Genomic DNA, 16,525 nt, shown 5'->3' with positions numbered 1-16,525 from the left:
CTTAGCGTCCAAAATATGGGGGTTAGCATGAAAACCTCCAAGCTTAGTTACCAGCTTGGACCTGGTACCTGCTGCCACCACCCAAAAAATTAGAGTGTTTTGGGGCACTCTGGTCCCTCTGAAAAACCTTCCCTGGGGACCCCAAGACCCAAATCCCTTGAGTCTCACAACCAAGGGAAATAATCCTTTTTCCCTTCCCCCCCTCCAGGTGCTCCTGGAAAGATACACAGACACAAGCTCTGTGAAACTACACAGAGTGAATCTCCCTCTCTGTTCCCAATCCTGGAAACAAAAAGTACTTTCCTATTCCCCCAGAGGGAATGCAACATCAGGCTAGCAATCCAACACACAAATCTCCCCTTGATTTCTTCCTCCCACCAATTCCCTGGTGAGTACAGACTCAATTTCCCTGAAGTAAAGAAAAACTCCAACAGGTCTTAAAAGAAAGCTTTATATAAAAAAGAAAGAAAAAATACAAATAGTCTCTCTGTATTAAGATGACACAATACAGGGCAATTTCTTAAAAGAATATTGAATAAACAGCCTTATTCAAAAAGAATACAAATCAAAGCACTCCAGCACTTATATTTATGCAAATACCAAAGAAAAGAAACCATATAACTTACTACCTGATCTCTTTGTCCTTACACTTGGAAACAGAAGACTAGAAAGTAGAGCTACTTCTCCAAAGCTCAGAGAAGCAGGCAGCCAGAAACAAAGACCTTAGACACTCAATTCCCTCCACCCAAAGTTGAAAAAATCCGGTTTCCTGATTGGTCCTCTGGTCAGGTGCTTCAGGTGAAAGAGACATTAACCCTTAGCTATCTGTTTATGACAGCACCAGATCTGCAACTTGTGTGCCTGCGTCTTGCCTCCATATCAAGTTTTTACTCTCAATCTCTCTCTCTTTTTCAGATGATCACAGAGACCTTCCTGGTTAAGAATCTACTGTTCGATACTTTTCTTATGCAATGGAAATATTGTCGTTTCAGTTTTTCTATCTTCGCCCTTAAACTCATGACTTTCACTTTTATTCCTCTTTAAATTATATGTTCTTTTCTGTTAGAAGCTGGTGATTTGTATCTTCCTTCCCCTCTCTCCCCATCAACCAGTGGGATTATTTTTGTATGTGATGGTTAATTCCAGCCATTCAAAATCAAAATATCACTAACATGAGAGAGTTCCCTGATGAGTCCCAAAGTTCACAGTTGCTAATGATCTTGTCATTCGATAGCTTGTATTATGTTATATGGTTCAATAATATCCTGCAGGTAAACATATTGTACTCCCCTGTTCTTTCACAGGGAACAAATTGGTTTCCTATCTTGCTCAAGAGGTAGTGCACAATATAGGTGCAGTCATGCAAGTCACTTGAATCTTTAATTGTACCTTTTGATCTAATCTTCCCATGTTTAAATGGTGCACTCATCCTTCAGTAGGAGATGAATGCACGCATGCAGCACTTTGTTTACTGTGAGTCCCATGGTAATTCTAGGGTTGTATTTTTCCCCCACTGTGATTAGAAGGCTCTGTTTGAAAACTAAATAGAAAGGATTTGAAAGGTGAGAACCAATGCTGAGTCAAAGATTTGGATGATTGTTATATATGTGATCCTTAGGCTTCTCTAAGGTACAGACATTTTTTGATCTAATATCCTTTTAATAAAACTGGTGGTGGTGGTGGTAATAATAATAATTAATAATATCAGAACAATTCATTTATTTTTCTATAGTACCCTAAAATGAAGTATCAGCAATAGTATCGATCCACATTTTTTGTAATGTTTCATTAGGAAAGTGACCTGAAAAAAAGGGGTGTGGATTAAAAAAAATTTCAATCCACACCCTTGAGCAATGTAGTTTCACTGACCAAAATCCGTGTGCAGATAGCGCTATGTTGATAGGAAAGTTTCTTCTGTCGACATAGGTACAACTCTCAGGCCACGTCCAGACTAGGAATTAAAATCGATTTTAGATACGCAACTTCAGCTACGAGAATAACGTAGCTGAAGTCGAATTTCTAAAATCGAGGTACTCACCAGTCTGGACGGCGCGGCATCGATGTCCGCGGCTCTCCGCGTCGATTCCGGAACTCCGTTCGGATTGATGGAGTTCCGGAATCGATGTAAGCGTGCTCGGGGATCGATACACCGCGTCCAGACTAGACGCGATATATCGATCCCCGAGCAATCGATTTTAACCCGCCGATGCCGCGGGTTAGTCTGGACGAGGGCTCAGGGAGGTGAAGTACCTATGTTGATAGGAGAAGCACTCCAGTTGGTGTAGGTAGTGTCTTCATTAAGCGCTCCAGTGGCACAGCTGCACCCGTGTAAGTATAGACAAGTCATTAGTTAATAACTGTACTTAAGTGAAGCAAGCTCAGGGAGAGTTTGAAATCCAACAGAGCTATTTGGATTCGGAGATGAATGGGAAACCAGCAAAAGCAATAGAGCACTTGGTGATATAAACTCTGTTATATGGAATCAGGTCTAGCTATCATAACATTGCTGAGCTCTGCAATGACAGTTGAAAAGTATTCTAAAGGAATTTGTTAGATCTGGCTTGAAAACAGAAAACCACTTTCATAAAATTCTTTCCATGTTGTTTAATTCAAATTTCATTTTGTCAACATTTTTTTTACCAGCTCTAGGATCTGTTAGGGTAGATGGGCTGTCTAATTCTGCTACTAATTTCCACTGAGATGAGTTTACAGTATCACCAGTGCACTCTGACCCAAGTGGTCAGTTATATCTGTACTGAGAGAAAACATGTAGACATCAGAAACAATATGAAGTTACCCCAAACTGCTTTTACTTACAAATGTATAGCACTTGGCAGACAATCTGTAAAGCAATTAATTTCTAACAGAAAAGCTATAATATTCAAGCTAACATGCACACAGAGCTAGAGTATATGTTTATACCACTGTTTTATTTTTGTCAAATGAAAACATTGCTTCACTGAAAAACTAATTTGGGGGGGGGAGATTAAGCTGAAACTTTTTTTTTTAATTCGGCCACCAAACTGTTATTCACACAACTCTACTCATGACTCAGATCAAAGAAACAGAGTTACAGACTTATTAGTTCACAATTTACTGTATGATGTGGGCTGATTGCTATCCACTCACATCTTATAGTAAATTAGGAACTAATAAGTCTGTTCTGTTTCTTGCCAAGAGTCTGCGTGTGATTGGTCCATGAATAGATGAGAAAATTGCCAATTGCTTAAATTATTTGTACATTTTTTTTCTAAATTTTGGAAAAGACCACTGCATTAATGGAAGGCAGATGAACAGTGAAATATTGTGGAGTGAGTATTTCCTCGTTTACGCTGATATCACTGTATTATTTAGCACAAATTTAACAACAGAAAGTGTTATGTTTATGTGAATTCTCCCATTAAAAAGTACAAGTCTTTCATATTAAACTATCAGTGGGAAAAGGTCAAGAAGGTTTGGAGTTTAGTTTTGGTCCAGAAGTACACACAGATGTTTTGATACTTATCTGAACCATGAGTGAAACTAATGCATCTTCCTAAATGGATTAGAAATCTGATTTTCTTTTTTAAAAAAAGCTTTCTTGAAATATTTCAATATGTCCACTTCTGGTCTTAGCTGAAATTTGGAAATAAATGCAAAAAATCATTAAAAAAAATAGTATCCAAACATTTCAGAACCTTAAAAAAAGACTCCTTTTCAGTGTGGTTTTCAGAATGGTTTAAAAGTCAGACTTCCTTCTTTTCCTGAACTAAATCACTGATTTCTACCTTAGATCTAGAAAAGCCATTCTTTGCCTCTATCGTGTTCTTATACAGTCAAACAACTATTGATTTCCCCAAAGGGGAATGCTTGTGAATGTTATAACAAAATTTGCTGGTATTTGAAATACACATGATGCATGATTTTCCATCTAGATTGTTATTTGGTGCTAATCAGTGCTATTAATATAATCAAGTTCTTCTTCCCCTTGAAACAGAGCTTATGTACCCTGCGTGGCTGTTGCTGGAGTCCACAAAATGAAACAAGCATACCATGGTGCTTCTTCTCCAAGAGTCATGGATATAAGGTAGAAGGAGGTGTGAAGCAAACAAGTACAGGTAAGCAGCAAACTGAGCTCAAGCAGTAAAATATGTCCTTGGTGCCCATTCTGCTTGTCTGCATCAGTTACCTGCATCATGCGGAGGTTAGAAATACCCACCAAGGCAGAATCAAGCTGGTGAAGGATACTTCCCATCTATCCAGAGCAGGGGGAACTATTAAGCAAATTGTGTCCTGTTCCTGGAGCACTGCAGTAACACACAACCCCATACCCAGAGTTTGTGGCAAAGCCATAATTTAGCCCTGAGTAACTACATGACATGGTGGAAACCCTTGTCCTTTCTTGCCCAATCCCCTTCACTTATTACTCTCACTTTCACTCATGATTAATTTCAGAGTAACTTACAGTGTTAGTCTGTATCCTCAAAAAGAACAGGAGTACTTGTGGCACCTTAGAGACTAACACATTTATTTGAGCATAAACTATAGCCCACGAAAGCTTATGCTCAGATAAATTTGTTAGTCTCTAAGGTGCCACAAATACACCTGTTCTTTTCAGGATTAGTTATTGACTTTGATACGTAGAATATCAGGGTTGGAAGGGACCTCAGGAGGTCATCTAGTCCAATCTCCAGACAGATTTTTGCTTCAGATCCTTCAATGGCCCTCTTAAGGATTGAGCTCACAACCCTGGATTTAGTAGGGCAATACTCAAACCACTGAGCTATCCCTAGTCTTATTGTATTATGGGTAAAGTTAAATAGAAAGCTCCCTGGAGGAGGGGCCATCTCTTTACATTTGTGCTGTAAAGTTCCTTGAACCCTTTTGAGGTCTGAATAAACATTTCTATATATGAACCTACCATGTAGATCTTTATAGTACATGTAATGATTTTTATAGTAAGTTTTCAAAGGATGCACACCAAATGCATTAATCCAGGTGTAGGCAATTTATGGCATGCGTGTCAAAGGTGACACACGAACTGATTTTCAGGGGCATTCACAGTGCCCAGGTTCTGGCCACCGGGCCATGAGGCTCTTCATTTTAATTTTAAATGAAGCTTCTTAAACATTTTACAAACCTTATTTACTTTACATCCAACAATAGTTTAGTTCTATATTCTAGACTTATAGAAAGAGACTTTCTAAAAATGTTAAAAGGTCTTACTGGCATGCAAAACCTTAAATTAGAGTGAATTAATTAAGACTCAGCACACCACTTCTGAAAGGTTGCCGACCGCTGCATTAATCCTTAGGGATTCTATAGTAACTGCAAGGCGTAGCTCTTGTTTATAATAAAAGGTTTAGAAATCCTGACCTGAGGAAAGTTTAAAACAACAAAAAAATTAGTCATGTTCAGTCTTGAGAAAAGAAGATTGGGTAGGAGGTGGGAAGGACCTGATAAGTCTTCAAATACATTAAGAGCAGTTATAAAAGAAGACTGTGATCAATCATTCTCCATGTCCACTGAAGCTAGGCCAAGAAGTATTGGGCTTAATCTGCAGCAAGAGAGATGTGGGTTAAATATTGGGGAAAAAGCTTTCTAACTTTAAGATAGTTAAGCACTGGAATAGGCTTCCAAGGGAGGTTGTGGAATCCCCATCATCGGAGGTTTTGAAGAACAGGCTAGCAAAGCACCGGAGAGTGAAGGTCTAGGTATCCTTGGCCCTGCTTCTGGACACTTCTGGCTTTACATTTCTGTGATTTCATGGTGCAATAAAGCAACATTGTAATATTATTTTTTTTTCTTGTTAAGGTTTTGTAGCTAAGTTAATGAGGCTGCCTTCACCTTCCCTATTTGGAAATGATATTACCACTGTCCAACTCACGGGAGAATATCAGACAACAAATCGCTTCCGGTTCAAGGTTAAATTGTTTCTTATGCTGTTTAAGATTAGTATTTTACACTGCCTCATAACACAGGAGATGCAAATGGCAGAGGAGACTGGTAGTGGGATCATGGAGAGTTTCCTTTTCTCTCTAGTCTCAGCTTATTCTAATTCACCCTGAAGATGGTCCAAGTGCTTTCCAGAATCAGAATGGGTGCTCTAGCTTTTTTACAGCAAACCACAACACTACAGCAATGTGTGAAAGGTAGTGAAGAGCAATACTATATCCGATTGGAATCTGAATAGTCAGGATTATTATCTGTTTGTTTGACCAGGGCATTTGAGCAACCCTCACTCTCAACAGAGCCACCGGCTTCCTCATTTCCCTGGGGGTGTTCGACCCCTGCTCTACCCCAGGACCAGCCACCACTGAACCCTTCCCCCAAAGCCCCCGCTCTGCCTCTTCTTGCCCTCACTCTTCCCTGCCCCCTCTTCCTGCCTCGTTCCGCCCCCCCAAGTGCACCCCACCCTCGCTTTGCCCCCTCCCCCCCAGCATCTCCTGCATGCTGCTGAACAGCTGATCGCAGCAGGTGGGAAACACTGGGTGCGGGGGAGAGGATGGAAGAGCTGTTCTGCGGGGCCGACACTGCTGAGCTCTCACTATTTTTTTCCCCCTGTAGGTTCTCTGACCCTGGAGTTTCCATGGAGTCAGCTCCTATGCCCCCCATTCGCCTCCCAAAACAGCCTGGGATCTGTAGTCATCAGAAATCATCTGCTGTTTGGTTTTTCCATCTAATTTGAAATGAAGAACTGGGCAGTGGCTCAAAAACAAATATCTGACTGATACCGATATAAACACCCATTATTCCTTAAGGCAAAAATCCAGTGGTGTTGAGATTAAATACAGTCTAAGAGTAAAAATAAATTTTAACAACTGCATCATCTTTGGCTGTAGAGGGTCAAGCCTGGTTAGTAGTTAGAGGAGAGACTGCCAAAGAAAAACAATGGAACTACAGTGAGCATGGTTTATTCAGTGCTTAGTCCCTTTTTCTGAAAGTCAATACTGAACCAATGCCCGAATCAGCCAATGAGTTTATGGAAGTGTCATCTTTTGGATGAGAGATTGAATCCAGTTCTTGACTACTTGTATTCGTTAAAGAGCCCATAGCACGTTTCAGATACTAAGGAGCACTGGCCATGTAGTCTTAGACAAATTTCTGGCTAAAGTTCCCTTTGTAGTTTCAGTCAAATACAAGTCATTTTAAATTTTTGTCCTAACAATTGCAGACCTACACCAACACTAGGGTTTCCAAACCATTTTAGAGGTCTGCAGAGAAAATCCATCAGCCTATATGGAAAAATTGACTCTGACTGGCTGCCTTTCCCACTCCTCCCACCTCTTGGGGAAGCAATTAGGAGTGGCAATTAAAGCTCTTCCACATCCCCTCAGGAGCTGTGAGAGGTTTGGGGGTAGCAAAGGAGAGAGAGCTGCTGATACCATTTTTACAAGAGGGGAACTGGAAACAGTAAGAGCTCGGCGGCTCAGGGCATCTCTGCTCCATCCACTCCTCCCTTCCTGTGAAAAATGGCTTGGCTCCCTTCTGCTCCTGTCTCCCCTCTCCTCTCCACTGAAACTTCAAGCCTAGGAAAAGGGTAAAGAACCCCTGGTGCTGTGCCATGCTGCTACTTCCCACTTGGGCCTCAAAGGAAGATGAAGAGCTCCTCAAATTGCTTTCCCCCCAAAGATTGAAAAGTGGGTTTAAGATCCCCTGGGGGGCTTCAGGGAAACAAATGGGCTAGGGCAGGGCCGGCGCTACTATTTAGGCAGCCTAGGCAATTGCCAGAATAAATGGTGGGCACCGTTTTGCTGGAGAGGGCGGCAGGCGGCTCCGGTGGAGCTGCCGCAGTGGTGCCTGCGGAGGGTCCGGTGCTCCGCGGCTCCGGTGGAGCTGCCGCAGTGGTGCCTGCAGAGGGTCCGGTGCTCCGCGGCTCCGGTGGAGCTACTGCAGTGGTGCCTGCGGACGGTCGGCTGCTCGCGCGGCTCCGGTGGACCGCCCGCAGGCATCACTGCGGCAGCTCCATCAGAGCCATGGAGCACTGGACCCTCCACAGGCACCACTGCAGCAGCTCCACCGGAGCCGCGGGACCAGCGCATGGGGAGGCGAAATTGCCGTGCACCTAGGGCGCTCAAACCTGTAGCGCCGGTCCTGGGCTAGGGGGCAAGATGTGGGACTGGTGTGGAGTGGGGTTGGAAGCTGGGGCTGGGAAGCACAAACTTAATTGGTTTGGGGTTGGAGGCACACAAAAAAACTGACTTAGGGCTAATAGGACCAGAATTAATTAATATGGAGCTGGAAGGCACATAATTGATTGATGTTAAGGTGCTAGGGGTACATAATTAATTGATGTGGGGCTGCAGCACAGGTATATAGAGGGCTACAGGTAGGGTGACCATACATCCCATTTGGGCCAGGGCAGTCACTTTTTTAAGCCCTGTCCCGGCCATCCTGACTTTTTTTTCAAAAGGAGGCATTTGTCAGCTCTTGCTGACTTGATCAGTTGGCAAGAACAAACAGGACAAATGCCCACTTTTGTCAAAAAAGCAGGGTGCAGTGTGGAGAGGGCAAGCAGAGATGCCAGCCCCTGTAGAGGGAAGGGGAAGAGTCTGCAGCATTCCACGATGCAGAGGGGGAGACAGGGTTCCAGCCATGGGTGACAGCCTCCTGAGGGGGTTCCCACAGGGTTCCAGCCACGGGCAACAGTCTTGCATGGCGGGGGTACCTCGGGTAAGCAGCAGGGGGTGTCCTGTGTTTTTCTTTGGGAAATATGGTCATCCTAGCTAGAGGGCCACTGAATTACTTAATTGGGGTTTTGGGAGAAGCTGGACCCCTTTGCACTACCTTACTTTATGCTAATCAGTATGATTTTTTGCAAATTTATGTAATTCTATGCAATTTTTAAAAAAAAAGTTGTTCTATTGTCACAACCTGGTGCCAAATATGCAATTGTGCAGCACTGTTAAAATTGTTCTTTTTATTTGTATTGGGTTGTATCTCTTTCCCTTGGTTTCCAAACATTAGAGGACCTACCTCTCTGGGTTATAGGAGCTCTGGTACTGCATATTCTGGAACTGCTGCAAAATTGATTTTTGGGTATCTGCAGGAGAATCTTATGAGCCAAAGACCTTTTCTATTCATTAGTAAACCTTGGAGGCCCTTAAAATTATAACGTGACCATACTGTGTTAACCTCATCCCTTCAGGATTACATGTCAGTTTGGTGTCAGATTGACTAGGAACAATATGAAAAGTGGAATCATTTTAGAATGAATGCTGCATTCAAAAATATTCTCAGGCGAATATCCTGCATATAAATTTGGATTTTTATATAGCAGATTGGAAAAAAAAATCAGTGGTAGGAACTGTAGTGAAGCCTTTTACTTAAAACAGAATCCTACCTAACGTCTGCCCTCTGTTGCACTCACATGACTCCCTCTGAAGTGCGTGCATATAGTCAGGGGCAGCTCTATGTATTTTGCTGCCCCAAGCACTGCAGTCAGGTGGCTTTTGGCAGCATGCCTGCAGGAGGTCCACTGGTCCTACTCCTTTGGTATACCCACTGCCAAATTGCCACACACACACACCACCGCCCCCCCCCCCCCCGGCTTGCCACCTCAGGCACCTGCTTGGTGCACTGGTGTCTGGAGCCACCTCTGCATGTAGTCATGGGCATCCAGGGGCAGAATCTGGCCAGTAGTCCGTGGGATAAACACTTCCCTAGCTATGCAACTTTAAATCCATTTAAAGACTATGGCTGAATTTTTCAGAACGGCTATGGGGATAGAGAGGCATAATGCCCGTTAATTTCAGTGGACTAGATCATCACTCTGCAGTCTGCCTGGATGGACACATTCTGCCTCCTGGTCTCCCCACTACTCTAGGGATTAAGTAAATTGCACTAGGCTGATATTTGGCAGAGCATAGGTCACCTGTTGCACGCTTGCAACTATACTGATTGACATTGAGGAGGCACAGCCCAGACTCCAGCCAGGTCTTGCCTCCTCTCACCCACCTGCACCTGCACGTCTTTAGGGTCCACTTCCCCTCCCACACTGCGCTGTATGAGTAGCCCATGCAAGGGAGTAATGGGAAGCTTTGCATGGTCATATAGGATAACCTAGCCCAATGGGAGTTGTGCCTCTAAGTCTTCTTGGTGTGTTTTGAAACTCTCAGCTTTTCTATCAGTGAATTATTTGTGCAAATTTTCCCTGGACACATTTAATTATGCTGAAATGGCTGTTTAATATAACTGGGTAGGGCAAATACTTTATTTAGTTTCAATTCATAGTAATGATAGAATACTGGTGAAATATGATTTTAATTATTTCATAGAATGCTTAGAAAATCAGGAAAGATATATATACATTCATGCATGACTGCTACAGAGGTTTCCTAATGAATATGGTGTTAAATTCAACATCAGTCTAACATAATTAATTACATTAACAAAATCTGTAGCATAGTAGTAGACAGAGTTTGTAGTGTGACCTATAGTTAAGGTTGCTAGACACTTCTCATTGTAAGATCCTGTTTACATGTGCTTATAATGTTAATTTTTTTCAGTTGTTTCTGAGAATAAGGTTAGAGAAAAATGCATTGTTTTTCCCACATTAAAAAAGTTAGACATTTTGCTGAGACACTGAAGTAAGTCCCTGGGCTGCCTCTTGCTGTTTCTGTGAAATTGGTCAAGTTCTATGCCTTTGAAAAATCTCAGTTTTGTATCTACACGATAGAGAATTGCTTAAAGTTTGACAGCTAAATTCTCCATAGATACCACCTGTGTTTAGTATGCTCCATCTCAGGGCTCTAGGCACTGAACAGAACTTTCCCCTGCAATTGTTGCTATCCACAACTGAGAGCCAGGTGACCATCTGTGCTGTGCTCTTAAATGCTCCCCCTGCTCAACCAACACAGTGTGGAGGGGAATAGCCAGATTCAAATGTAGAAGGGGAAGGAGCTGGGCTGGAGAGTGAAGGTGGGACAGCAGCAGAGGCAGAGAGTGTAAATTAGGACAAGAAGCCTGGTGGAGCTGGGAATGGGACACTGGGATTGGGAGCTGATGGGGCAAAGGAGAGGAATTGCCTGTCTGGGCAAGACACTGGGAGCTGGAGAGGGGGAAGAGTTGAGGGTGGGATCCAGTGCAGTGTGTGTGTTGGGGTTGGGTGAGAAAACAAGTAAAGGAGCTGATGGAGCACGATAAGACTGGGACAGGCTGCTCAAGGAGGCTGGGACAATAAGCTACTGAATGAGAGAGTGGAATGAATAGTATGTGATCATATAGTTAAAGGCTGTATCAGAATCTATTCATATGGGGTGGCAAATTAAGGCTGCACAGGCAGTCTTAGGTCTGGCATTTCTTAACTTTCAAGTGCTTGAGATTTCAAGTTGAACAGTCTTTTCCTTAGTTTTTGTGTTCCATATATATTGTGATTCAGGAAAATGTTCTAGTAGGAAAGTAGAAGTTAATTTTTGGACCTCTAATAATTTAAATGTACCTGTTTAATCTGTGCAGCTCACTGATCCTAATAAAAAAAGATTCGAAGTTCCTCATGAGAATGTAAAAGCTTTTGTTGGACCTGCAGCCTCCAATTTAAAGTATAAAGTCGATATCGTTCAGGACCCTTTTGGTATCACTGTGACAAGAACAAGTGGCAGCAAAATGTTGTGAGTAATTTTTGTGCCTTTTATAGATAACTCTGCAATAGGTGTTCACGCTGAACAGCACGTCATAAAATCACTTGATAAAATAATACCTGTTAGAGATGGGATGAAGACTCCACTTAGGCCATCTAGTCTGTATCTTTGCCACTGTAGGTTTGTTCCTTGTTTGTAGTAGTACTTTGTCCAGTTTAACTAAGGATCAAATGTGCAGATAAGGAGGTGTGAGGTCTTTGTTCAAAAATACCCACACAACTGCACATTGCTGACATTTGTGTGCATAATTACATTCAATTACACACACAATCTGTGTGCTCAGTCTAGTGATTTGCATGGGCAAATAGTGATTTCAAGCCTTTCTTTGAGAAAGGTAGCTATATTTTCCACATTCACCTTTGTTTTTTTTTTAATCCAGTTGAAGAATTTTCAGATATGACTACAAGCTTGAACCAGGAAATGTAGAAACAGTTATATGCAACTAACCAAGTTGCAGCTAGCATAATTTTCTGGGCTATATTATGTGGCAAGACATTGTTGTCCCACTTTTGGAGTAACACCCTTGAGCACTAGCCCGAGACAATTAAGAACAGATTCAGCAGTGCAAGGATATCATATCTGTCTGATGGGAGGCTTTTAGAAGGGGAAGTGGACAGGTGCATCTTTTACCCCTGGTTGTTCAAAGGAAGATGGCTGGAAGACCCTTGCCTAAAAATGACAGTGTGCAGGACTGGTAATGAAATATATTAGTTCTTGGGAGGCAAAGCACCAGGGTTTGTTAAGTGACTGATCAAATAATTCTGTTACAGAGCTCAGCCTGGGAGATATCCTGAGGGCTTTTCTACACTTAACACGCTGCAGTGGTGCTGCTCTAGCACCTTTGCCGATGGGAAGGCTTTCCCCATTGGCATAGGTAATCCACCTCCCTGAGAGGTGGAAGCTAAATTCTCCCATTGACCTAGTGCTGTCTACACCAAAGGTTAGATCAGTTTAACTGTGTTATTTGGGGTATGGAATTTTCACACCCCAGAGTGATGTAGTTATATTGACCTAATTTCCTAGTGTAGATGAGGCCTGGGATCCATTTAAAATTTCTCTCCTGCCTGACATTAAGCCAGGCAGGGAAGAAGCTTCCAGCCACTTCAAGACATAGGGTTGTAATCTGAATGGATGAAGTCATATGCATAGGGTAGGATTGGGTAAACGAGTAATACTGGTTTAAGGAAGCATCCCCTTGTTACAGGGTGTTTTCTTAGTATTACAAGGGCTGGCAGACATGATGGCTTTTTCTGGGTAGATAGAGTCCTAGCTTGGATACTATGGTGATGAGGGCTGTATAAGCATCTATACAGAGTAAGGATTCCTCAATCTCTTTTTAAAAATAGATTAAAGTTTATGAGCCAGACTTTTAAAGTCTCTTACATCTGTTTGCATGCATCTGTAACCAATGTGGTCTCTGTCCTCAGGGGATTACAGATACTAACTACTTGCTTGTGCCCCAATCACTAAGGCATGTGGTTTGGTTTAGTATGTGAGTTATCCAGCTGACTTCAGAGGAGACTACTCATGCTTAATTTTAAGCACACTCTGAAATGTTTTGCTGGATCCAGGGCCTGGTCAGACCCAAAGGAGACAAGGAAGTGTAGAGGGCCCTGCCACATTCCACATCAGCCTACAGAGCAGGCTTCCACAGTGGAGAGAGAATTTCTTTTGCACGCAAAGCCTGGAGGAAGGATGAAAGAAAGAAAGAAAGAAAGAACTGGCCTTTCTTATATGTCAAGCAAAAAGGGGCAGAAACACAATTTTGTTTCCTTTTCAGGTCACCCTTAAAGTGTCAAACAGAGGATGACACATCCACTGCCTTTTGTGTTAGCTGATATTCAGTTGAACTTTAACAATTTTGATTTGGGTAAAGGCAAATTAAGTGGGGGTAGGAAGAGATGGAAGTTGCAGAATTCTAAGTGATGCTGCAACAACCTCGATATTTCAGAGGAAGCTGTGAGTGCAGAAGCTGGAATTGTGCAACCAGCAAAAGCAGGAAATGTACTATAAAATATAGTATTCATAAGAACATAGACTCATAGACTCTAGGACTGGAAGGGACCTCGAGAGGTCATCGAGTCCAGTCCCCTGCCTTCATGGCAGGACCAAATACTGTCTAGACCATCCCTAATAGACATTTATCTAATCTACTCTTAAATATCTCCAGAGATGGAGATTCCACAACTTTCCTAGGCAATCTATTCCAGTGTTTAACTACCCTGACAGTTAGGAACTTTTTCCTAATGTCCAACCTAAATCTCCCTTGCTGCAGTTTAAGCCCATTGCTTCTTGTTCTATCATTGGAGGCTAAGGTGAACAAGTTTTCTCCCTCCTCCTGATGACACCCTTTTAGATACCTGAAAACTGCTATCATGTCCCCTCTCAGTCTTCTCTTTTCCAAACTAAACAAACCCAATTCCTTCAGCCTTCCTTCATAGGTCATGTTCTCAAGACCTTTAATCATTCTTGTTGCTCTTCTCTGGACCCTCTCCAATTTCTCCATATCTTTCTTGAAATGTGGTGCCCAGAACTGGACACAATACTCCAGTTGAGGCCTAACCAGCGCAGAGTAAAGCGGAAGAATGACTTCTCGTGTCTTGTTTACAACACACCTGTTAATGCATCCCAGAATCATGTTTGCTTTTTTTGCAACAGTATCACACTGTTGACTCATATTAAGCTTGTGGTCCACTATGACCCCTAGATCTCTTTCTGCCATACTCCTTCCTAGACAGTCTCTTCCCATTCTGTATGTGTGAAACTGATTGTTCCTTCCTAGGTGGAGCACTTTGCATTTATCTTTATTGAACTTCATCCTGTTTACCTCAGACCATTTCTCCAATTTGTCCAGATCATTTTGAATTTTGACCCTGTCCTCCAAAGCAGTTGCAATCCCTCCCAGTTTGGTATCGTCCGCAAACTTAATAAGCGTACTTTCTATGCCAACATCTAAATAGTTGATGAAGATATTGAACAGAACCGGTCCCAAAACAGACCCCTGCGGAACCCCACTTGTTATACCTTTCCAGCAGGATTGGGAGCCATTAATAACTACTCTCTGAGTACGGTTATCCAGCCATTTATGCACCCACCTTATAGTAGCCCCATCTAAATTGTACTTTCCTAGTTTATCTATAAGAATATCATGCGAGACCGTATCAAATGCCTTACTAAAGTCTAGGTATATCACATCCACCACTTCTCCCTTATCCACAAGGCTCGTTATCCTATCAAAGAATGCTATCAGACTAGTTTGACACGATTTGTTCTTTACAAATGCAAGCTGGCTATTCCCTATCACCTTACCACCTTCCAAGTGTTTGCAGATGATATCTTTAATTACCTGCTCCATTATCTTCCCTGGCACAGAAGTTAAACTAACTGGTCTGTAGTTTCCTGGGTTGTTCTTATTTCCCTTTTTATAGATGGGCACTATATTTGCCCCCTTCCAGTCTTCTGGAATCTCCCCCGTCTCCCATGATTTCCCAAAGATAATAGCTAGAGGCTCAGATACCTCTTCAATTAACTCCTTGAGTATTCTAGGATGCATTTCATCAGGCCCTGGTGACTTGCAGGCATCTAACTTTTCCAAGTGATTTTTTACTTGCTCTTTCCTTATTTTCTCTTCTAAACCTACCCTCTTCCCGTAAGCATTCACTATATTAGACATTCCTTCAGACTTCTCAGTGAAGACCGAAACAAAGAAGTCATTAAGCATCTCTGCCATTTCCAAGTCTCCCGTTACTGTTTCCCCCTCCTCATTGAGCAGTGGGCCTACCCTGTCCTTAGTCTTCCTCTTGCTTCTAACGTATTGATAAAAAGTCTTCTTGTTTCCCTTTATTCCCATAGCTAGTTTGAGTTCATTTTGTGCCTTTGCTTTTCTAATCTTGCCTCTGCATTCCTGTGTTATTTGCCTATATTCATCCTTAGTGATCTGACCTAGTTTCCATTTTTTTATATGACGCCTTTTTATTTTGTAGGTCACACAAGATCTCAAGGGTAAGCCAAGGTGGTCTTTTGCCACATTTTCTATCTTTCCTAACCATCGGAATAACTTGCTTTTGGGCCCTTAATAGTGTCCCTTTGAAAAACTGCCAACTTTCCTCAGTTATTTTTCCCCTCAGTCTTAATTCCCATGGGACCTTACCTATCAGCTCTCTGAGCTTACCAAAATCCGCCTTCCTGAAATCCATTGTCTCTATTCTGCTGTACTCCCTTCTACCCTTCCTTAGAATTGCAAATTCTATGATTTCATGATCACTTTCACCCAAGCTTCCTTCTACTTTCAAATTCTCAACAAGTTCCTCCCTATTTGTTAAAATCAAGTCTAGAACAGCTTCCCCCCTAGTAGCTTTTTCAACTTTCTGAAATAAAAAGTTGTCTGCAATGCAGTCCAGGAACTTATTGGATAGTCTGTGCCCCGCAGTGTTATTTTCCCAACATATATCTGGATAGTTGAAGTCCCCCATCACCACCAAATCTTGGGCTTTGGATGATTTTGTTAGTTGTTTGAAAAAAGCCTCATCCACCTCTTCCACCTGATTTGGTGGCCTGTAGTAGACTCCCAGCACGACATCACCTGTGTTTTTTACCCCTTTTAGCCTAACCCAGAGACTCTCCACACTTCCGTCTCCTATGTCCATCTCCACCTCAGTCCAAGTGTGTACATTTTTAATATATAAGGCAACACCTCCTCCCTTTTTCCCCTGTCTATCCTTCCTGAGCAAACTATACCCATCCACACCAACATTCCAGTCGTGTGTATTATCCCACCAAGTTTCAGTAATGCCAATAATGTCATAGTTGTATTTATTTATTAGCACTTCCAGTTCTTCCTGCTTATTACCCATACTTCTTGCATTTGTATATAGGCATCTAAGATACTGGTTTGATCTTGCCTCCCA

The 16,525-nt window shown here is 42.4% G+C and overlaps 1 protein-coding gene across 1 annotated transcript in view; it reads left to right on the top strand.

Annotated features, from left to right (window-relative positions):
* SI (sucrase-isomaltase) overlaps positions 1-16,525 on the top strand; it is a 200,856-nt gene that overhangs the window by 13,314 nt on the left and 171,017 nt on the right. The window contains exons 4-6 of the mRNA XM_050965764.1: positions 3,977-4,097; positions 5,794-5,903; positions 11,437-11,588. Coding sequence (XP_050821721.1) covers positions 3,977-4,097; positions 5,794-5,903; positions 11,437-11,588 — 383 coding nt within the window. The remainder of the gene's footprint in view (positions 1-3,976; positions 4,098-5,793; positions 5,904-11,436; positions 11,589-16,525) is intronic.

Source organism: Gopherus flavomarginatus, chromosome 8, assembly GCF_025201925.1.
Source record: "Gopherus flavomarginatus isolate rGopFla2 chromosome 8, rGopFla2.mat.asm, whole genome shotgun sequence".
Lineage (NCBI taxonomy): Eukaryota > Metazoa > Chordata > Testudines > Testudinidae > Gopherus > Gopherus flavomarginatus.
The sequence above is the reverse complement of the archived record's forward strand: the minus strand, read 5'-3'. Positions and strand labels throughout refer to the sequence as shown.